This window comes from Oryzias latipes, chromosome 5 (assembly GCF_053564925.1).
Source record: "Oryzias latipes strain Hd-rR chromosome 5, Olatipes_Hd-rR_3.1".
Classification (NCBI taxonomy): domain Eukaryota; kingdom Metazoa; phylum Chordata; class Actinopteri; order Beloniformes; family Adrianichthyidae; genus Oryzias; species Oryzias latipes.
Genome location: NC_136241.1, coordinates 23122225 through 23140076, shown reverse-complemented (window position 1 = coordinate 23140076; position 17852 = coordinate 23122225). Strand labels below are relative to the sequence as shown.

Below are 17852 nucleotides of genomic sequence, written 5' to 3'. Positions count from 1 at the left end.
ATTAAATTCTTTGATGTTTGAGATTTAGTTCTCCTTAAGTCTAGACCCTTTAGATAGACATACATTATTGTCTGTTTAATAAACATAAAATTCATCTGTCAACACAGCAGAACATATTCAAATTGGATTAAATGAACAAAATTATTAAAATGTAAATAACTTGAAAATATAATAAATACATAATATTTATTATTACACATCAAAGACTGCACTGCAGAGTTTTTGCGCTCCTAGCTTGTGATGCGCGTTTACCTCATTTTCAGTTCTAAGGAGGGATACATTATTTGTTTTTTGAAACCAACAATTTAGAATAACCTTTTCCTGTTTGCTGTCAGTGTCCAACACGAATTCAAGTCAAATCTGAACTAATTATGTCAGATTGCAGATCATTGTGCAGATATACACCCAGGTCTGGAGAATGGAGATCAAACTCACCTCATCAACACTCCACCACTCTGCCTTATGGCTGAAATCAGACTGAAATTTCTCTGTTTCAGTCTGAAGTCATCATATATTCAAAAAAAACGTTACTACAACAATCAGGATGATTTGTGTCTTAAAATAAAAATTTTAGGTAAAACAAATAGAATTTTTGACTTTTTTATGGGGCACCTGTTTTTGAAAAGTGAATAGTAAATGATTAGTTTAGTAGTAGTTTAGTAGAGCATATCTTAGGTTTTCTGAGATCAGTGTTTACTGGCCATCCCACGTAGCTATTGCACGTTTTGGGATGAGACTGGGTTGCTCTAACATTAAAGAAAAAAATACCAGAAAGGCCTATAAATGAGGAGAATTTGAACCTTTTTTCTGGTGTTATTAATCTAAAAGTTCAAGATAAAACAAATTTATTGCCGAAAACAACAGGTTTTTTCCCCCCTAATCTGAGTTTAGAAATGTTTGACCAGCATCAGCTTTAGTCACACACTCCCCTGCATTTTACTGGTTTGCTGATGAAGCCTCTCTGTTCTTCCTCCGGTTTCACTTCCTTCCTCTTCTAATTCCTCTTCCTTCTTTTCCACAAACACAGATGAGTCCCGGGGCGCGGGCAGTCCATCACAGTGCTGCACCTGCGCTGCTCCACCATCTTGTCTTTATGACTTATTGAGCAGGCCGGTCAGCTGTATTTCCTTTGTTGCTGGTAACGGCAGTGGAAGCCATTTGTCACTACAGCGTCACCTTGGCTGGAGGAGAAAGCTGCGGAAAAGAGGATGTCAGAAAATAAATGATTGCCACCTTGATCCCAGCTGCCCACCAATCTTCCCCTCACCTCTTTCAGAAAAGCGGCGGGGCCGTACGCCCTGGAATTCCATACATTTCAAATGAAACACTCATTGTTCCCTAAAATTAATACATCCTGCTTGTAGTAATACAGGAGAGCTTGATGTACCTGTCAGAAAAATAAACGACAGAGAAAAGAAACACAAGTTTGGGAATTATCTTTGAGTGCAGACGACCTGCAGGAGAATTAATGCTCGTATGTGCACGTCTGTGCTGTTCACTCTGAGAAATTCAAACACCATTTCTCTGATAAGGACGCTTTCGTTCAGCAGTGGAGGCAGCAAACACTGCCTCATATCAACAGCTGCACATGCAAATTACAAATCAAGCCCTTAACCAAACTCATCAGCAGAGCAGCTAATCTGTTTTAGGTGTTTGTTCTGTTTTTTTCCTTCCGTCTGTCTCATTTTTTCATGAAGCAACAGAAGATTTTAAAATGCTTCATTTTTAGACCATCTCTGTTGTGTGTTTTCATTTTAAACTTCATTTTCAAACTATTTATCCTTGATGATCACCTGAATGTTCACGAGCAAAGATTCCTCATTCAGCGAAAAGGGTGGTGAAAGAAGAGCTGAACAGGATTGCAGATGAAGAGAAGGAAGTGATGCTCAAAGGGAGGTCTGTCTTCTTGTGATGAACATTTATGAACATGAACATGTTTGAAAATCTTTACTGAAAGTCTTCAATTTGTCTTCACTGGGATGCAAACTAAAACATGTCTGCTGTACTTTCTGACATAGAGAAAAAAAAAACTTTTTTTACAGGTAAAAGTTCAGGGGTTATGTTTAGTCTAAGTAAACTCGTAATAAAATCAATAATTTTTAATAAATGGAATCAACATTCCCTAAAACAAACACAGCTCCGTTAACTTATTGAATCATCATCTCGAGGTACAGCAAAAGACAGAAGTTTCTGGATCAGGATGATTGTGTATTTTGCCGCTCTGCATAGCTCAGGTCTTTAAAGTGCACTTTAATTACTCCTTATCCCATAATCTGTATGGAGATTAACTTGTTGGCAGAAACTCAAAACCTGTAATAAATTATGTCTCAGATGTAAAAAAAAACTAATCAATAAAAAAATGTGAAATAAGAGGATGGGAAAACAGATTTTAGCAAATGGAACTCAAACTAGACTCTTTTCTAACACTGAGAGTTGAGAGAAAAAAAGAAAGAAGCTGTAATGATTAAAAACTGACACCTGGTGCGATGTTGCAGGGGTACAAAAAAAACACAAAAAAAGGAAAATAACAGAGAATTAAACATGACAAAAAGGAAGAAAAGAATCTAAAAAGGCTTTAACCCTCAAATAGGATTCAGGCTGAAATGTCAAATTTCAGAAATGACATATTTTGTCTGTTTTGTATGAAACACTGTATCTGCAAAATGACTTCAAATGGATCAAACAAATGAAATCTGTCTTTTATATTGACAAAAAAGTGCATTCAAATTACAGAAACAGAAGTGAAACAAACAGCTGCGCCAACATTTTGAAAAAAAGAGTCAATCACTCCTAAAGAGGTCTTCCTCAGTGAAGAAGTTAGGAGAGAAAAAGTGTGGGACAGCTCCATCTGTGACCAGAATGACAGATTCTTCACTGAGAGGAAATAGGCAGATGTTGAATTTCAAGGCTATCCTGAGGGGAAGAGGAAGAACAGTTGTGTCTGATCTGGTTTTTCCACACAGGAACAGCCATGTTTTTATGATAGGTAATCTGTTCAGTTCTTTGTGGATACTCTGGAGTTGGAACCACAGACTTTCATCCTCGTGCATTTGGAGCTGGCCTCATTTGTTGTGTAGTTAACTCTGATTATGCGGGTCCGCCTCCTCTTCCTCTGCAGAACAACCCACAGCTCTAAGCCTCGTCTTTGTTCTTCCTCTGAAGTCGAGGAGAAGTGGGCGACTCTGACGTCTTCTTTATTCCAACTAAAACCTCCTCATTCCCAGCGAAGATCTCTGCAAGGATAAATTCCATGCAGCTTCTGTGCAGGAACTGATTTCATGGTGCCTGCTGATGCTCAAAGGCCAAAAGCAGAACTGTCAGACTGGAAAGAAAGGAAAAGAGAGCCGGGTTTGCTCTGGGCGGATTCATCAGATCTGTGATGCCGTTTATCTGAGTGTTTCAGTGGGCTGTGATCTGAGGCCCACACTGACAACTCACAGACATTTCGACAAAACAAGGAGTTTGGTTCCAAACACAAGCAACCATGAATCAAAGTTAAGACTGAAAAAAGGTCACCCGAGTCTTTAACTTAAAACTGAGTCAAGTCAAAGTTAGCCATTCCAACCACAGATTTGTTATTTACCAAATATTTTTCAGAGTATGAGTCATGTTGGGTCATGAGGACCCAACATGGATAGAAACCAGCACCTTCTTTCTGTGAGGCAAGAGCTCTAACCACTGCACCACCATGCAGGAGATTTCGTCATAGTTGGTAAAAAAAAAAAAAAAAAGCAGTTCTTTGGACTTAGTTTTACTTTAGAAGCAGTTTCACCTTATCAGCTAAACTATCTCGTCTCTAAAATACAGCAGAAAGAGAGCTGGATTTTAATGCTTCAAGGAAAAAGTAAGTCATGGCCCATATTTCTATAGGTTATAGGAGAACAACAGATTGAGTTCAAGTCTGAGAGGTTTTAGGATGTTGAAAATCATTTGTACTTGTTTATTTAGCCACTAAAAACCCCATCCAGAAATATATACTTTCCTCCCTAAATGTGTCCTGGCAACAAAAACATAAACGAGTCTATTATGAGGAAATTACAGAAAAAGGCATAAAATACACAATATAAGATGAAGGTTTAGTCAGTTAAAGCTTCAAAGTCATGTGCAGTCATATTCTTGAAATCAGAAGACAGCAGCTCCCTGATCCTCCATCTGCCTGTTTGTTTCAAGCAGCAAATTTGAAAGCTTTTCTGGAAGTTATGTGTGCATCAAAACAAATTCCACTTGTCTTTATTCTGCAAATCCGATTATCTTTATGAAAAATAATAATAAGCTTCAGCAGTACAAAAAGTTCTAAAGACATAAAATGTGTAACAATCCAGGACAGCAAGTCTATATTTTACCTTAAGAGGAGCAGGTTGGTCTGGTTGGACACTCACATGCAACAAAGGAAAATATGTTAACGACAAGGTTATTGTGCTCCAACATGTCTGACATCCTTTTACAGCTCTTCCCTTACTTGGAACCTTCTTCAGAAAATTTCAGATTGGTTATGTGCTGCTTATCTAATACAGAAAGTAATCTAGTTTGACCTGTCAATAAAAGCTTGAATTGTTCACATTTCAGAGTTTAGAGGCTGAAAAAGTGAAGAAAAAATCAACTTTTCTCATCATGATGAAGAATAGACTGAAAAACCTTCCAAAACATCCAAAATTGATTGATATAGAGCATCCCTGTCATAAAGTTGAACTTTAAGTTCATGTGTTTGACGACAACACAAGTACAGTTTGGACTTTCAGCAAAGCAGCCAACAACTGTGTCAACAGTCAACAGCTGTCTTTTTCAAAGATGCAAATCTAGACTGAACAAAGGGGCGGGGCCTCCTATTTAATGCACTTTTGGACAGCCGTGGATTCACCAGATTGTGTGTAATCTTTGTTGGTTTTGCAACATTCCTCATAAAATGCAGAATGGTGAGTGTTTAAAAAGTGTAAGCCACAAAAAGTGGTTACAACATGCACGTTCATCGTGCACGTTTGCCTGCAGGAGGCCTGAGGTTGTGAGGCTCACAGACCTTAAAGGCAGGACTCTGCAACCCCCTCCCTCCCTCGCTGTGGATCAGGACCAGCAGGTAACGGTAACACCTGAGGTTGTTCTGTCAGGCAGAAAACGTGCACGTAGACAAAAATGATCAAACATTCACTATGTGATCAATGAGAAGAGAAGCAATTAAAAACCAAAAGTTAGATCTTTCTATTTCAAAGGATTAATGATGCATTGACTTCAAAGGTTGACAGTTGTCCAATAAACCAAAATCAAACAGTTGTTACCCTTGTGCTATCCTAGGCACTTTACCATTGGGAGTTGGGTCATCTAGACCCACTAGACAGTGCTCTGAACCTTTTTTCTTCAATGATTTGTGATCTTCACTGGTGTCCATGGATTACATGAAATCTTTCCACCTTTATCCACCTTTGTCATGGTAGGGAGAACACGTCAATGCAAGGGTGGGGTTATCTAAGATAGCTCAAGGGTTACGAAGGAGATCTGGACCTTCGTTTGGTTTCTGCTCTCTTTCATAATGGAGTTATGTTTTTGTTTGTTTGTTTTTTTCCTCTTACATGTCACATTTTCTTCTTCTATGTGGATGTTTTCCCAGGTTCAGTTTCAAGACTTTTAGGACTGGGATGACGGAGTGGTAGCGAGGGTGGGTAGCCTATCTGGGCCATACAACAACACTCGCAGCTTTACTTTCTGGAATATATCCACGTACACATACAGATTGTTTAGACTCATAAAATCTGCCTCGTCTCTCCTGATGTGGTTTTTATTGAAACATTTTTTAAAGCACGGAAAGCTGCTGCAGCATCTGTTCTCTGAGAAATGAGCAATCTGGAGCTGAAAGAACGATGTCATGATGAAGGCTTAGCAGCCTATGACAGCTACCGGGCAGCATGAAAAATAAAAAAAAATAAAAGGATGGACCAATGAAGCATTTTGAAAGAGATTCTGAACTTTTCTCCACGCCTACACACAGTGATTATTAAAGAGGCTGTGGGAGAAATCTGCTGACCGGAGCAGATGGGATCTTCCTGAAATCATTCAGCACTTTAGGAGACAAATCAGAAACAGAGTTTGAGCTGCTCACTCAGTAAAAATGGTAACAGCTTTAGGAGAAGGCAAGAAACCCAAACTCTAATAATCAATCAGTTCTTGAACTTAATAGAGTGATTAAAAAAGTGTGACCTTATTTGGTTGTAATCAGTTTTCTTCAGTGAGAATGAAGCATAAGAGGTTTTCTGGAAAACATGCCCACATCACCCATCCTCCACCACCATGCTTTGGTTGAGATGACTTGATGACCCAAATCTGGGGCGGTGCATCGTAGCATCTCTGATCGGTTCTCATCAGTCTTCTAAGCTGTCATGGACCTCAACATTAAACATGCTAAATGAGGCTGATGGCATCTGCTGAAAAATGAAGCTTTTTCTCCAGTAGAAGGAAGCATTCTCAGCATCTGGTGTGGTCTCAGAACATGTATCAAGTCAGAAATCTGAGCTAAGAAAACATTTTAAGACCAATAAAATAAATTTGAGCCATTTCCCGCAGAGGGAACCGAAAAATACAACGATCTCCTTTCAGAAGGTCTTGAAACATGTGGAGGTTGTGTGTGACATGAAGGCACTTTGTGGCTGTGACTGATCAGCTGCAGCTCCTCTCAGCCTCATGATGAGTCCCCGTCTGCGATCGATGCTCACACTCTCGAGCCTGAGAAGAAGCTCCGCAGGGGAACAGCTCCATTCGAGGAAACCGATCAATGAATCCATCAGTTCCAGTTTGGGACTCAGCAGCAGACGTTTAACTCTTTGTTCATTCACACCAAATTAACTGTTAATCTGAGAACAGTTAAAGCATGTTACAATAAAAGATAAGAAGTGACTGTTGATCATAGATCCCAGTGCAAGGGATGGATGGATGGATGGATGGATGGATGGATGGATGGATGGATGGATGGATGGATGGATGGATGGATGGATGGATGGATGGATGGATGGATGGATGGATGGATGGATGGATGGATGGATGGATGGATGGATGGATGGTCAGAGAAACTTGTCGTTTTACAAAGACGGAAATGCCAACGACCATCTCTATGATGATCATCTCTAGATCCATGTGAAATGAGGACTTGGCACCTCCCTCCTTAACGAGATCATCTTCTCACCTTCTTCATTTTAAGGTGAAACTTCTCTGAGGGTTCACTTGTTTCTGTGTCTGCACTGTTTCTGTCTGACCAGAAGCAGCTTGTTTTTGTACATCAGACTGCACCAAGTTTTCTCATCACCCTGTTTCACTCAACAGACGCAAACTCGTAGACGAGTCCTTCGGGATCGTGTCTTTAGGAAAAGCCTGCAGCAGATTCATAAATGACTCAATCCTTTAGTGATTTATTGATCCTTCATCAGATAATGATCTGACTGTTATCTTAATCAGCTGTGTCTTACGTGAAAGGCGCTGTTTTTCTCACGTCTCTTTAATTTGCCAAATTTATTTAATGTCAACTCAGTTTTCTCTGCGTTCTGCTCTGCTTGTGATGCTTTTGTAACACATTTGTAACACATCTGTAACACATGCACACAAACAGACTGCACACTGTGACTCGTGTGCAGAAAACAGACTCTTTGTTGATGAGTTCCCAGACAGCCAGCCAATCGTTTTGCAACAGGCTTTCATGCATCTCTGTCTCCCTCGTTACCTTTACAGGCTTCGTGCTCGTGGTCATAATAAAGCAGACAGATGCACAAACTCACAGAGTATAAGGGCTTTTTTGCAATACGGCCGAAACGAGTCGTCAATGTATGGTTTTAGGAAGCTCAGAGGAGAATAGCGAGGGACACAGAGGACATAAAGCTCACACACGCTTGCAGGCACTCGTGTACATACATGCAAATGAGGGCAGCTCAGGATCTGCAGATTGAACTTTGCTTTATGTCTACACATGCATTCTTGGCATGCTGAGGTATGCACAGACACACAGATGAATCATTTCTACTCAAACAAAAGCTGCTTCAGTGAAGTTCAACACTCCCACCTGCTGGCAACACTGCAGAACAGTAGAAACAAACAGGACACGTTATGAACCCATTAGTACAGCAGTGAAAGGGTTCAGCGTTTGACCTCTGCGATTTTATACGGGTGTTAGTTTTGGGAGGAGTAAACTGTTTGTAAACCTGAAGGCACTTTTGTATTCAATCCTCTCAGGGGAAACATCCCACTCTGGGTATCTGACTTTTACCTAAATACTACATTCTAAAAATCCTCCACCGCAAATTCCACCTCACACAAATCACACACATGGCTTGTTTATTACTCTGTAACATCTCATATTTAAACATTGGACAAGCCATCCATCCACCTTTTGAAGCCACTGTATCTCTTGCAGGGCAATGGGGTAGCTGGAGCCTATCCAAGCAACTAGTTGGCGAAGGTGAGGCACAAATTTGACAAATCACCAGTATATCGCTGCAAAAAATATAAATGTGTAGATGTTTGTGCTGTGTGTGTGGAGTTTCTGCATTTGTTGAGATAAATTGAATTGTGTTTCCTCTTTCTACTTTTCCAATTCATCGGTTTTTAACCCATCAAACCGGTTCTTGCAGGTTGGATGGCTATATCTTTGCTCTTCCACTATACATGTATATTTTAACAATCTCTGACTATTAAAAAGTGGAGACCCTCAAGACCTGCTCAAAGTTATGATATGGACATTTTACTTCATAAGGTTGCTTTTTTATAGATTTCAGGTTTTACAGATGAAGATTCTGTTACTTTTTTGAAATTGAAATCATGTTTAACCAAATTTATACTAAATAATATATAGTTATAACAATTTGTCTTCTATTATTAATTTCTTTCTTGCCTTTTATTGTATCATTTCATGAAGATGATGAGCTGTTTATTTAGAGAGAAATGCTGCTGAACTGACTCTTTGTGGAAGGAAGAAAGAAAACACATTGTTGACTTATACAACTACTTACAAAACTATTTGAACTATAAAGTGAAACATTAAAAAGTCTTAGCGGGTCTGTCCCACAGACACAGACCTTCACAGGTAAATTAACTGCCTTGTCTTCAGTTCTGATGAAGAGGAACATCAAGTTAGTGAAGGTATGCGTGCGTAAAGGTGTGGAGGAGTGTCCACACCAAAAAATGACATGTTAAGGTCTAGGTTCTGCCCTTGCTGGAGAAAATTATAGACTCTTGAGAACATGCTGAGTATGTGTTGACTGTTTGACTTGGTTTTAAAAGAGTGCCAACATTCTCTGTTCACACACAGTCCTGTCTCTGACCTGGATGTTCCAGCTGTGAACACCTGAGCTGAAGCTCTCAAAACCCAGGATGCAGATGAAATGTTCAAACCTCTCCTCGTTTTTGGGAAGCTGCTTTCCTTCCTTTCTCGCTGGTCAGATCTGGACAGGATGAGGACAGGATGATCCATTTGGATCCGGAATGATGGGTCTGTAGGAGGTCATCTTCTTCATGCTGCTCCAGATGCTGAGAATCATCCAGCAGGGGGCGTTCCTGCTCTCTCTCTACTGCATTCTTGTAGTTGTTCAGGAATGAGACATATTTGTCTTTCAGCGGCTCCTCTGCAGCTCTGACGGTGTTTGACAGAGTTTTGTTCCGTTTGCTTTGATAAATCTTACCATCTTCCTCTAGCAGTAGCAGAATAAACAGATTTGAACTGCACCCTATTTAACTTAAAACAATGTGAGCCATGGGGCAGAGAATTAATGTACCTGACATTCTTCCTAAAGGATACAAACGTTGATCCATCAAGCTTCACTGAGAGATAAAATTAGAGTTTTGCCTCCACAAAACCAGAAAATGTAAATGTTCTTTCTTTTGGATCACTCACTTTTATCTTGCACCTGATTGCCTATAATTAAACGCAGTCAGATATGTTGGGGGAAGTTTCAACCAAACTTTTCATCTGTTATTGTTACAGCCAAACTAAAACTTGAGCTGCACTGGCAACTTTTTAGAAATGATTGAAATTTATTACAATAAAAGTTCAACATATTTTCCTGACAAACTATGTTCAGGTGATGCTGGCAGCTGTAAATCACACTCACCCCTTTTTATTATAAAATCTGCATTAAAAACATGTTTTTATTTAAACCCTCCAATGTTTTCCTTACTGTTAGATCTTTCTAATACACTAAAACCACCTAAGTGGACGTTTTTGTTTTTAATTTCTTCTCCAACACCCATTTTAGGAAGGGTGTCATAATATTGTTTTCATTGCGTCTTGCTTTCTTGTTCGCTACTCCACTTTAGTTGAGTGATTCTGAAAAAAACCTGCAGGCGTGGTCTTGTCAGCAGGAGCTTTGCACGCTTTCTGAAAGCGAGCATGCTTCAGTTCATATTTCCATATCTGTTACACTTTTTCTTGAAGAAGAAAAAAGTTCAGAGGTTTGTTTTTGGCTTTTAACCTCACCAGCTCACAAGTAAGAATGCTTCAAATCTCTTTTAACCCTTGTGCTATCCTAAGCACTTTGGGAGTTGGGTCATGTAGACCCACTAGACAGTGCTCTGAACCTTTTTTCTTCAATGATTTGTGATCTTCACTGGTGTCCATGGATTACATGAAATCTTTCCACCTTTATCCACCTTTGTCATGGTAGGGAGAACTCGTCAATGTAAGGGTGGGGTCATCTAAGACAGCACAAGGGTTAAAAAAAAGTAGAAATATCAAATGCTATTCTAAGTACGACTGTTGTTGACCAGTTCATATAAAACTCGAAACTCTCCAAGTGAAAGATTAGGAAGAATCCTGCAACAGAACCAATTTCAGTAAGGACAACTCTAATTTGGCTGGTTGGGATCATAACGGACAGGAAAGAAAATGATTAGCAAGTAACTACAGCAAGAAGAAGCAGAAAGACACAGACAGAATCTCTGGAACATCTTTTCTACAAACAAAAGAAACAAGTTAGGTGCTGGTATGGGATGTTCATGATATCACTAAACATCAGTAACAAAACAAGAAACCTATGTGGGGAACTGTAACAAAGACAAGCAGGATCTAGACAAACCCCTGAAACACTGGAACATATGTGAGAAGACTGCAAAAAAGATAAGTTCATGAGAAAACAGTGACAAGGTTAAAGGAAAGGTCTCCAGCAATAAGAGTGTGAAAAATGCCCCACACCTCCTACAATTATCCCTGCAGTCTTGTCTTTAGCAGCATAACTAACCACATAGCAAAGATGCAAATTTTTAATCTTGATGTGTTTGTGCCCCATTCCAACACCAGAGGGAAACAGAGGTTCACTCAAAAATGATCTGTTTGGTTTACCATTGTAATGTGCAGAAGAAATTATGACACCGGTGTTTGTCATGTTTTTCATTTGAAAGTTGGAAGCATCTGCCTTGACTACATTTGTTTATCTATAAAAAGTTTAACAGAAATAACTTAAAGGAAACAACGAATGAAAATTTTATCATGATTATTCTTTTATCAAACTCAAAATTCCTGCTTTTGTAAGTGTTTACATTAAAAAGTCAAAATAATTCAAGCCAGAAAAAGTAATTGACAAATTTAGTTCAAAATAAAATGCTTCTTTTTTTTTTGCTTCACCTTGATTAAGTAAATGAAATGTATAGTGTGATTGTCCTGCAGCACGTAAAAAGAAACATGTAAAAAAGAGGAAAAATGTAAATGTATCCCACTGAAATGTCATATTCCTCAGTTTCAAAAATCGTTTTTCATTGTTTTAAATTGTATTTGAAACAGAAATTCTAGTAGTTCATATTTTTTCTCTTACAGTGAGTGAACATGCCATTTGTACTGCATGTTCTGCTCCAAGCTTTAAACCAGGGGTGTCAAACTCATTTTGGTTCGGGGGCCATATTCAACCCGTCTGTTCTCAAGTGGGCCGGACCACAAACATAAAAGCAGAATAAAGCAGCTTTGTTTTTGTTTTTTTTACACAGTTGAAAAAAATGCCTCAACCAACATGGAAGCCTTATAACTAGTTATTAAACATTCATTCAAAGAGACCAATGGATTTCAAATAAAATGTATTTCACTTTTTAAAAAAATTGTTGGTTTGTTCAATTTTATGCAGAATGAATATTTTACATCTGACACTGAAGCAATCCCGATAGTAAACTCAAGAGGAGGCTACAGAAAAAAATGAAACACCCTGCCTAAAATGTAAATGTGCAAATCAATGAAAACTTAAACTAAATTAAACTTGAAATATTTGTGAACATAACAAGAATTTGGAGTTAACCTCCCTTTCTCTCCTGAAACTTCACCTGGCCAGGATTTAGATCCATTTTAGGTTGATTGTGTAGTTTGCAAAGGTGTGTTTTTGTGTGTCTGCGTGTGCTTCTTTACCCCTAAAAATTGATTTTTGGTAAAAACAACAACTACCCCCCCCCCCCCCCCCCCCCAATAAAAAAACTCCCCCATTTCAGAGCTGATTGCATCACTAAGCATCACACCACCAATGACGTAATTGATACATCAGTTTAAAACATTTGATGTCATGTGATGTCATATGACTTCAAATGAAAACATTTGATATCAAATGATGTCATATGATGTAACATAATCTGTGTTAAAAGTTTATAAATAGGAGCAAAAACTTTAGATTGTGATCCATTGTTGCACGCAGGTTTGGTTATCGCAAAGAACAGAGTTTAAGTTTAAGAAGTAACTTCGTTTACAAAGAACCTTTGCTGTCAAACTGTTAGTAGAAACCTCAATAAATCATACCATGGAAACATCAAGGCGCCGTCCTTTTCCTGTCCGAAAAACCCAAAAGAATTTTCAACTCAGCAATTTGGAATTTGTGGAGAATGAGTCCACTTTTGAATTTTGGTTTGATTCTACCAGTCCTAAAAAACTAGACACTTTCATGGACTGGGATGACATTGACGAAGACAATGATTACTCTCCCCCTTCTGATGATGAGGAGGAATTTCCTGAGACTCCAGAAACTCCTCACTATGATTATTCTCCCCTTTATAAAAGTGAGGATGAAGAATTTCCTGAGATGCTAGAAACTCCAGAACCAAAAAGACATCAGGATTGGGAAAACGCCAAGCCTAAAACCTGCCCGCAAAACCAAACTTTAGGGTTAAAACCCTTAAGTTTTGCTCCACCCGTCTCCTTTCGCCCAGCTGCATTCTTTCCTGTGAAGCCGGTGTCTGTCCCTGAAAAAACTCAGCCTAAAGAAATCAAACCTTTGGGAAAGGGAAAACAAAGCGCAACTGCTTTGGATGAGCCGACTTCAACCTCTGAGTCGACCTCAGTGGAGAACGCAGAAGAACTTCAAGTAGAGAACACTATGAAAAGTGAAGTAGAGCGTCTGAAGGAGCTTCTCCAGCAGAAAGATCAGAAGCTGGCGGACGCTGCACTGAAAGCTGATCACTTTAAAGAACAGATGAGCCACAAGACAGAACTTTTAGCAAAAGCTGAAACCTCTTTGAGCCACCTGACAGAAACACAAAATCAGCTGGCTAAAGAAAGAGAAGAAAACACCTCCCTCAAGCAAGAAATGGCTGAACTAAGGAAAGCTCATGAGGAGGATAAGGCCGCAACTGAAAAGAACTTTTTGGAATCGCTCTCCAATAATGAGAAGACCATGGAACAGTTAAGAGAAACCATCACAGAGAAAGAGACCATCATGAGCAAATTTGAAAAGGTCTCCAGGACAAGGATTGTAAAACTACTAGGTCAGATTGACGACCTAAAAATGGAGCAACGGAAGAAAGATTACATGCTGGCGGAAGCTGCTGGGAAAGCTGAACACCTTGAAGAACAGAAGAACCAAGAAAGACAGCAATGGCAGGAAGAAAAGTCCTCTGTCTTACAAGAAATCACTCAGCTAAAGACAGCTCTGAAGGACAAGGAGACTGAGGTGACCAAATCTAAAAAAGTCTCCAAGAAAAAGAATGTCCAACTACTCCGTCAGATGCACAACCTAAAAGTGCAGCATGAGCAGGAACACTTGGACTTCACCAGCAAATTGGAAATGGAGAAAAAGCATCTTCTAAAGGACCATCAGCTGGCATTAACAAAAGTACAAAATCAGCTGGCTGAAGAAAGAGAACGCTGGCTGGGTGAATACGTCTCCCTCAAGCAAGAAATGTTTGAATTAAGAATAACTCATGAGGAGGAAAAGGCCGCAATAAAAAAATCGAATGCGGACTCAAGCGGTGAGATCTTCAAGCTACAATATCACATTGAGGACCTAAAACGGAGGCACGAGGAGAAATTTAAGATCATTATGGACAATTTTGAAAAGGAGAGAATGCATCTTAAAGAAGACCATAATATGAGGTTGAGTTCACAAATGGAGATGACGAACGAAGAAATACAAAGATGTGAGGACGAAAAAGACTCCCTGCTGAAAGAAATGGATAAATTGGAAAGAAATTGTGAGAAGCATAAGGCAGCATGTTACCGAGCTCAAAAGAAAATTTCGGAATTGCTTTCCACTGGCGAGATGGAAAAATTAAAAAGAACCATCAGAGAAAAAGATGCGATCACAGACATTTTGAAGAAAAAGCTGGAGAAAAGTGACCAACGGCTTGAGACAATAACGGAGGCCGCTTTCAGGATTGAAACCAACCTCGACAGGGAAATACAGCTGTTGAAAGAAAAGATTGAACAAGAGAGGATCAAAACCAATCAAGCCAAACTCAGCTTTGACCTGGAGGTAAAGGAGTCAACCAAGTTAAGAGCTGCTTTGGTCCAGAAAGAACTGGAAGGACAGCAGCAGCTGGAAGAAGAAAGACAACAGCTGGAAGAAGAAAGACAACAGCTGGAAGAAGAAAAGTCCACCCTTTCACAACAAATCGCTCACCTAAAGAAAGTTGTCAAGAAGAAAAAGTCCATCATCAGAAAAACTCAGGAGGATTTCCAGGTCCAAATTCATCAACTACAGCAGCAGGTGGATGAGCTGAAAGAGAAGACTCCAAAGAAAAGTGTTGGTCGGAGGTTCCTGAACCTGTTTAGAAGGTCTAGAAAAAAAGACTAAGTGGACCCCCGACCACAGTCCTGCACCCCCCCCCCCCAAAACAACAACCCTGGGGCGGCTGTGGTGCAGGGGGAGGGCGGTCAAACCCTGATCGTAAAATTGCAGGTTCAATTCCCGCCCTGAATGCCCTTGTGTCAAAGTGTCCTTGGGCAAGACACTAAACTCCACCTTGCCTCTGGTGGAAGGTTGGCGCCAGTGTTCAGCAGTGGAGCTGCCACCAGTGTGTGAATGTGTGTGTGTGGATGTGTGTGTGTGAATGGGTCAGTGACTGTAAAGCGCTTTGGGCCTTCGAAAAGGTACAAAAGCGCTTTATACGTATACGCCATTGACCTCACACACACCAAGCCCTCACACACACCAAGCCCCCCCACATGCCAAGCCACCCCCCAACACCCACACACATTTAGGCTTTAATTCTTTAACAGATTAGATGGAGTTATGACCGTCCAAGAACGGCCAAACTGTAGGAAAAGCTCCAGTGTTAAAGAGTTAAACATTTAAGTATTATTGTGTGGGTAAAAACTACTGTGGCTTTTTCTCTTTTTCTATTCTAAATGTGTATCATGTAAATGTGTATCTTCTAGTCTATTTTTTATTTTATTGTTTTAAAAGTAACTTTCCACGACACCCCTTTTACGTCTTAGCTAGGTTTTCTTTAACTACTTTGTTTTTTTTAAACTTTTTATCTGAGTTTTCTATTTTGTTTGATTATAAAAAAAAATGTATTTTAGTGACAGAACAGTTATATTTTTCTCATAGGTTAGGCAATTGTGCTCCCCCCCCTGCCCCCTTCAATCTAAACAGGGTTTTCTCCAGGTGCTCTGGTTTCTCCCTCTGTCCAAAAAAAACCCCCCAAACTCTAGTCCCCTAATGCTTAGGATAAAGAAATACATAAAATGAAATAAAATAAATAGCAAATAAAAACGTCTTTTAACTACAGGGTTTTCTCCAGGTGCTCTGGTTTCTCCCTCTGTCCAACCCCCCCCCCCCAAACTCTAGTCCCCTAATGCTTAGGATAAAGAAATACATAAAATAAAATAAAATAAATAGCAAATAAAAGTGTATTTTAACTACAGGGTTTTCTCCAGGTGATCTGGTTTCTCCCTCTGTCCAACCCCCCCCCCCCCCCCCCCCCCCCCCAGACTCTAGTCCCCTAATGCTTAGGATAAAGAAATACATAAAATAAAATAAAATAAATAGCAAATAAAAGCGTATTTTAACTACAGGGTTTTCTCCAGGTGCTCTGGTTTCTCCCTCTCTCCAACCCCCCCCCCCCCCCCCCCAAGCTCTAGTCCCCTAAAGCTTAGAATAAAGAAAATGAAAGCCAAAAGTAGCTAAAGTGTTATGTATCTTAAAAGTAAAATTACAAAGTAATAAAACAAACCAAAAAAATCCCCCCTCCTTGAATTGCCACCTTATCGCGGTGGAGGGGTTTGCGTGCCCCAGAAAATCCCCATTTGATAGCCCCTGCCGGGGCCTATTGATGCCAGGGGATGGGCCAGACTAAGAGCAATTCACACAAAAAAAGAACAATGAAGTGAGTCATTATCAAGGTTGAAGTTTACTCTGTCTAAAGAGTTCCCAAAGCCTTACTCTAAAACAGGGGTGGGCAATTCTGGTCCTCAAGGGCCGCTGTCCTGCAGGTTTTAGAGATAAACTTGAAGATATATTAAATCACTTTTCAGCTGATTTAATAAAGAAACTGCATTCATTTTATGTCTGATAATTTTAAGCAGCACAGCTTCACCCACCCTGCACCCACATAAAATCTCTGAATGCTTAAACTTTGTTAAATTTTAATAATGAACTGCAGTCTTCTGTTATCTATAAGTTGGTGTTCTCTGTCATATGTTTCTGTGTTTTAGTGGCTGAAGCTGGCTCACTTTAGAACGACAAACACATCTGCTTGATGACTAACTGAGGGTTTCATGGTTTATGCCCGTTTTAAATCATTCATACGATGTCGGCTAAGAGAACTTGCCAATCACAGGCTGTTTGTTTGTTTATCAACCCAAATATAGACGTAAAATGGGAAAGATTTCTGCTGGACAGTAGTCCCAAAAATCTATTAATCTGAGCCCCGTCAGTCTGAACTGAAGTACATTTTTAAGATCTCAGTCTTCTTAAGTGGAGATGTTTAAAGAACGTTTAATGGGAACTAAAAGTCCCACTCTAATAAGTTTTTGATGTTCCCCTTTCTGCATATCCCTTCAGGGGTCACCACAGTGAATCAGCTTTTATTGGTGTAGATTTTTGCACCAGATGCCATTCATAACACAACTCTGTATATTATCCAGGGTGGGGAATGGCACAGGGAGACCCCTTTGTAGCTACATAGTGAGAGGTCTTACCCACTGGATGAAGCTCATTGCACCCCCTGGGAATCAAACTCTGATTTCCCATGTGCCATTCCTGCACTTAACTAACGGAGCTATCCAGCCACTGGATGTCCAAACTAAATCCGGCCATTGAAATCGCTTCAGCCAGCGTGTCAACTAATGCAAACCCAAAAGACGACGAGCTCAAAAGAAAACCTTACAGCACCTCAGAGGTCTGCAAACCTCTTTTGGACAGATGAGGCCAAAGTTAAGAGCCTTGCTTTCATTGAACAGCAGTCAACAAAATTACTTAACATTAACAGTTACGATGGTGGACCTATGATTGTCAGGGCTTGTTTGTTTGAACATTTATTTGTTATTTTTAAAGCAACTATTCATCTTGTAAAGTTCCTTAGTTAAATTTGGAAATTTAATTTTATGTTTTCTTGTAAGCTTTAAAAATAAGTAAAAGTGTTTTTGTACTAAAACCATTATTTTAAAATACAGGTCGCACATCATCTACAATGAAGTTATC

The 17852-nt window shown here is 39.6% G+C and overlaps 1 protein-coding gene across 1 annotated transcript; it reads left to right on the top strand.

Annotated features, from left to right (window-relative positions):
• Nucleotides 1-12616: 12616 nt before the first annotated feature.
• On the top strand, nt 12617-16113 carry LOC111947426 (uncharacterized). Its single transcript, XM_023954668.2, has one exon. The coding sequence runs from the start codon at nt 12732-12734 to the stop codon at nt 14997-14999; it is 2268 nt and encodes a 755-aa protein (XP_023810436.2). The 5' UTR covers nt 12617-12731; the 3' UTR covers nt 15000-16113.
• The last annotated feature ends 1739 nt before the right edge of the window (nt 16114-17852 follow it).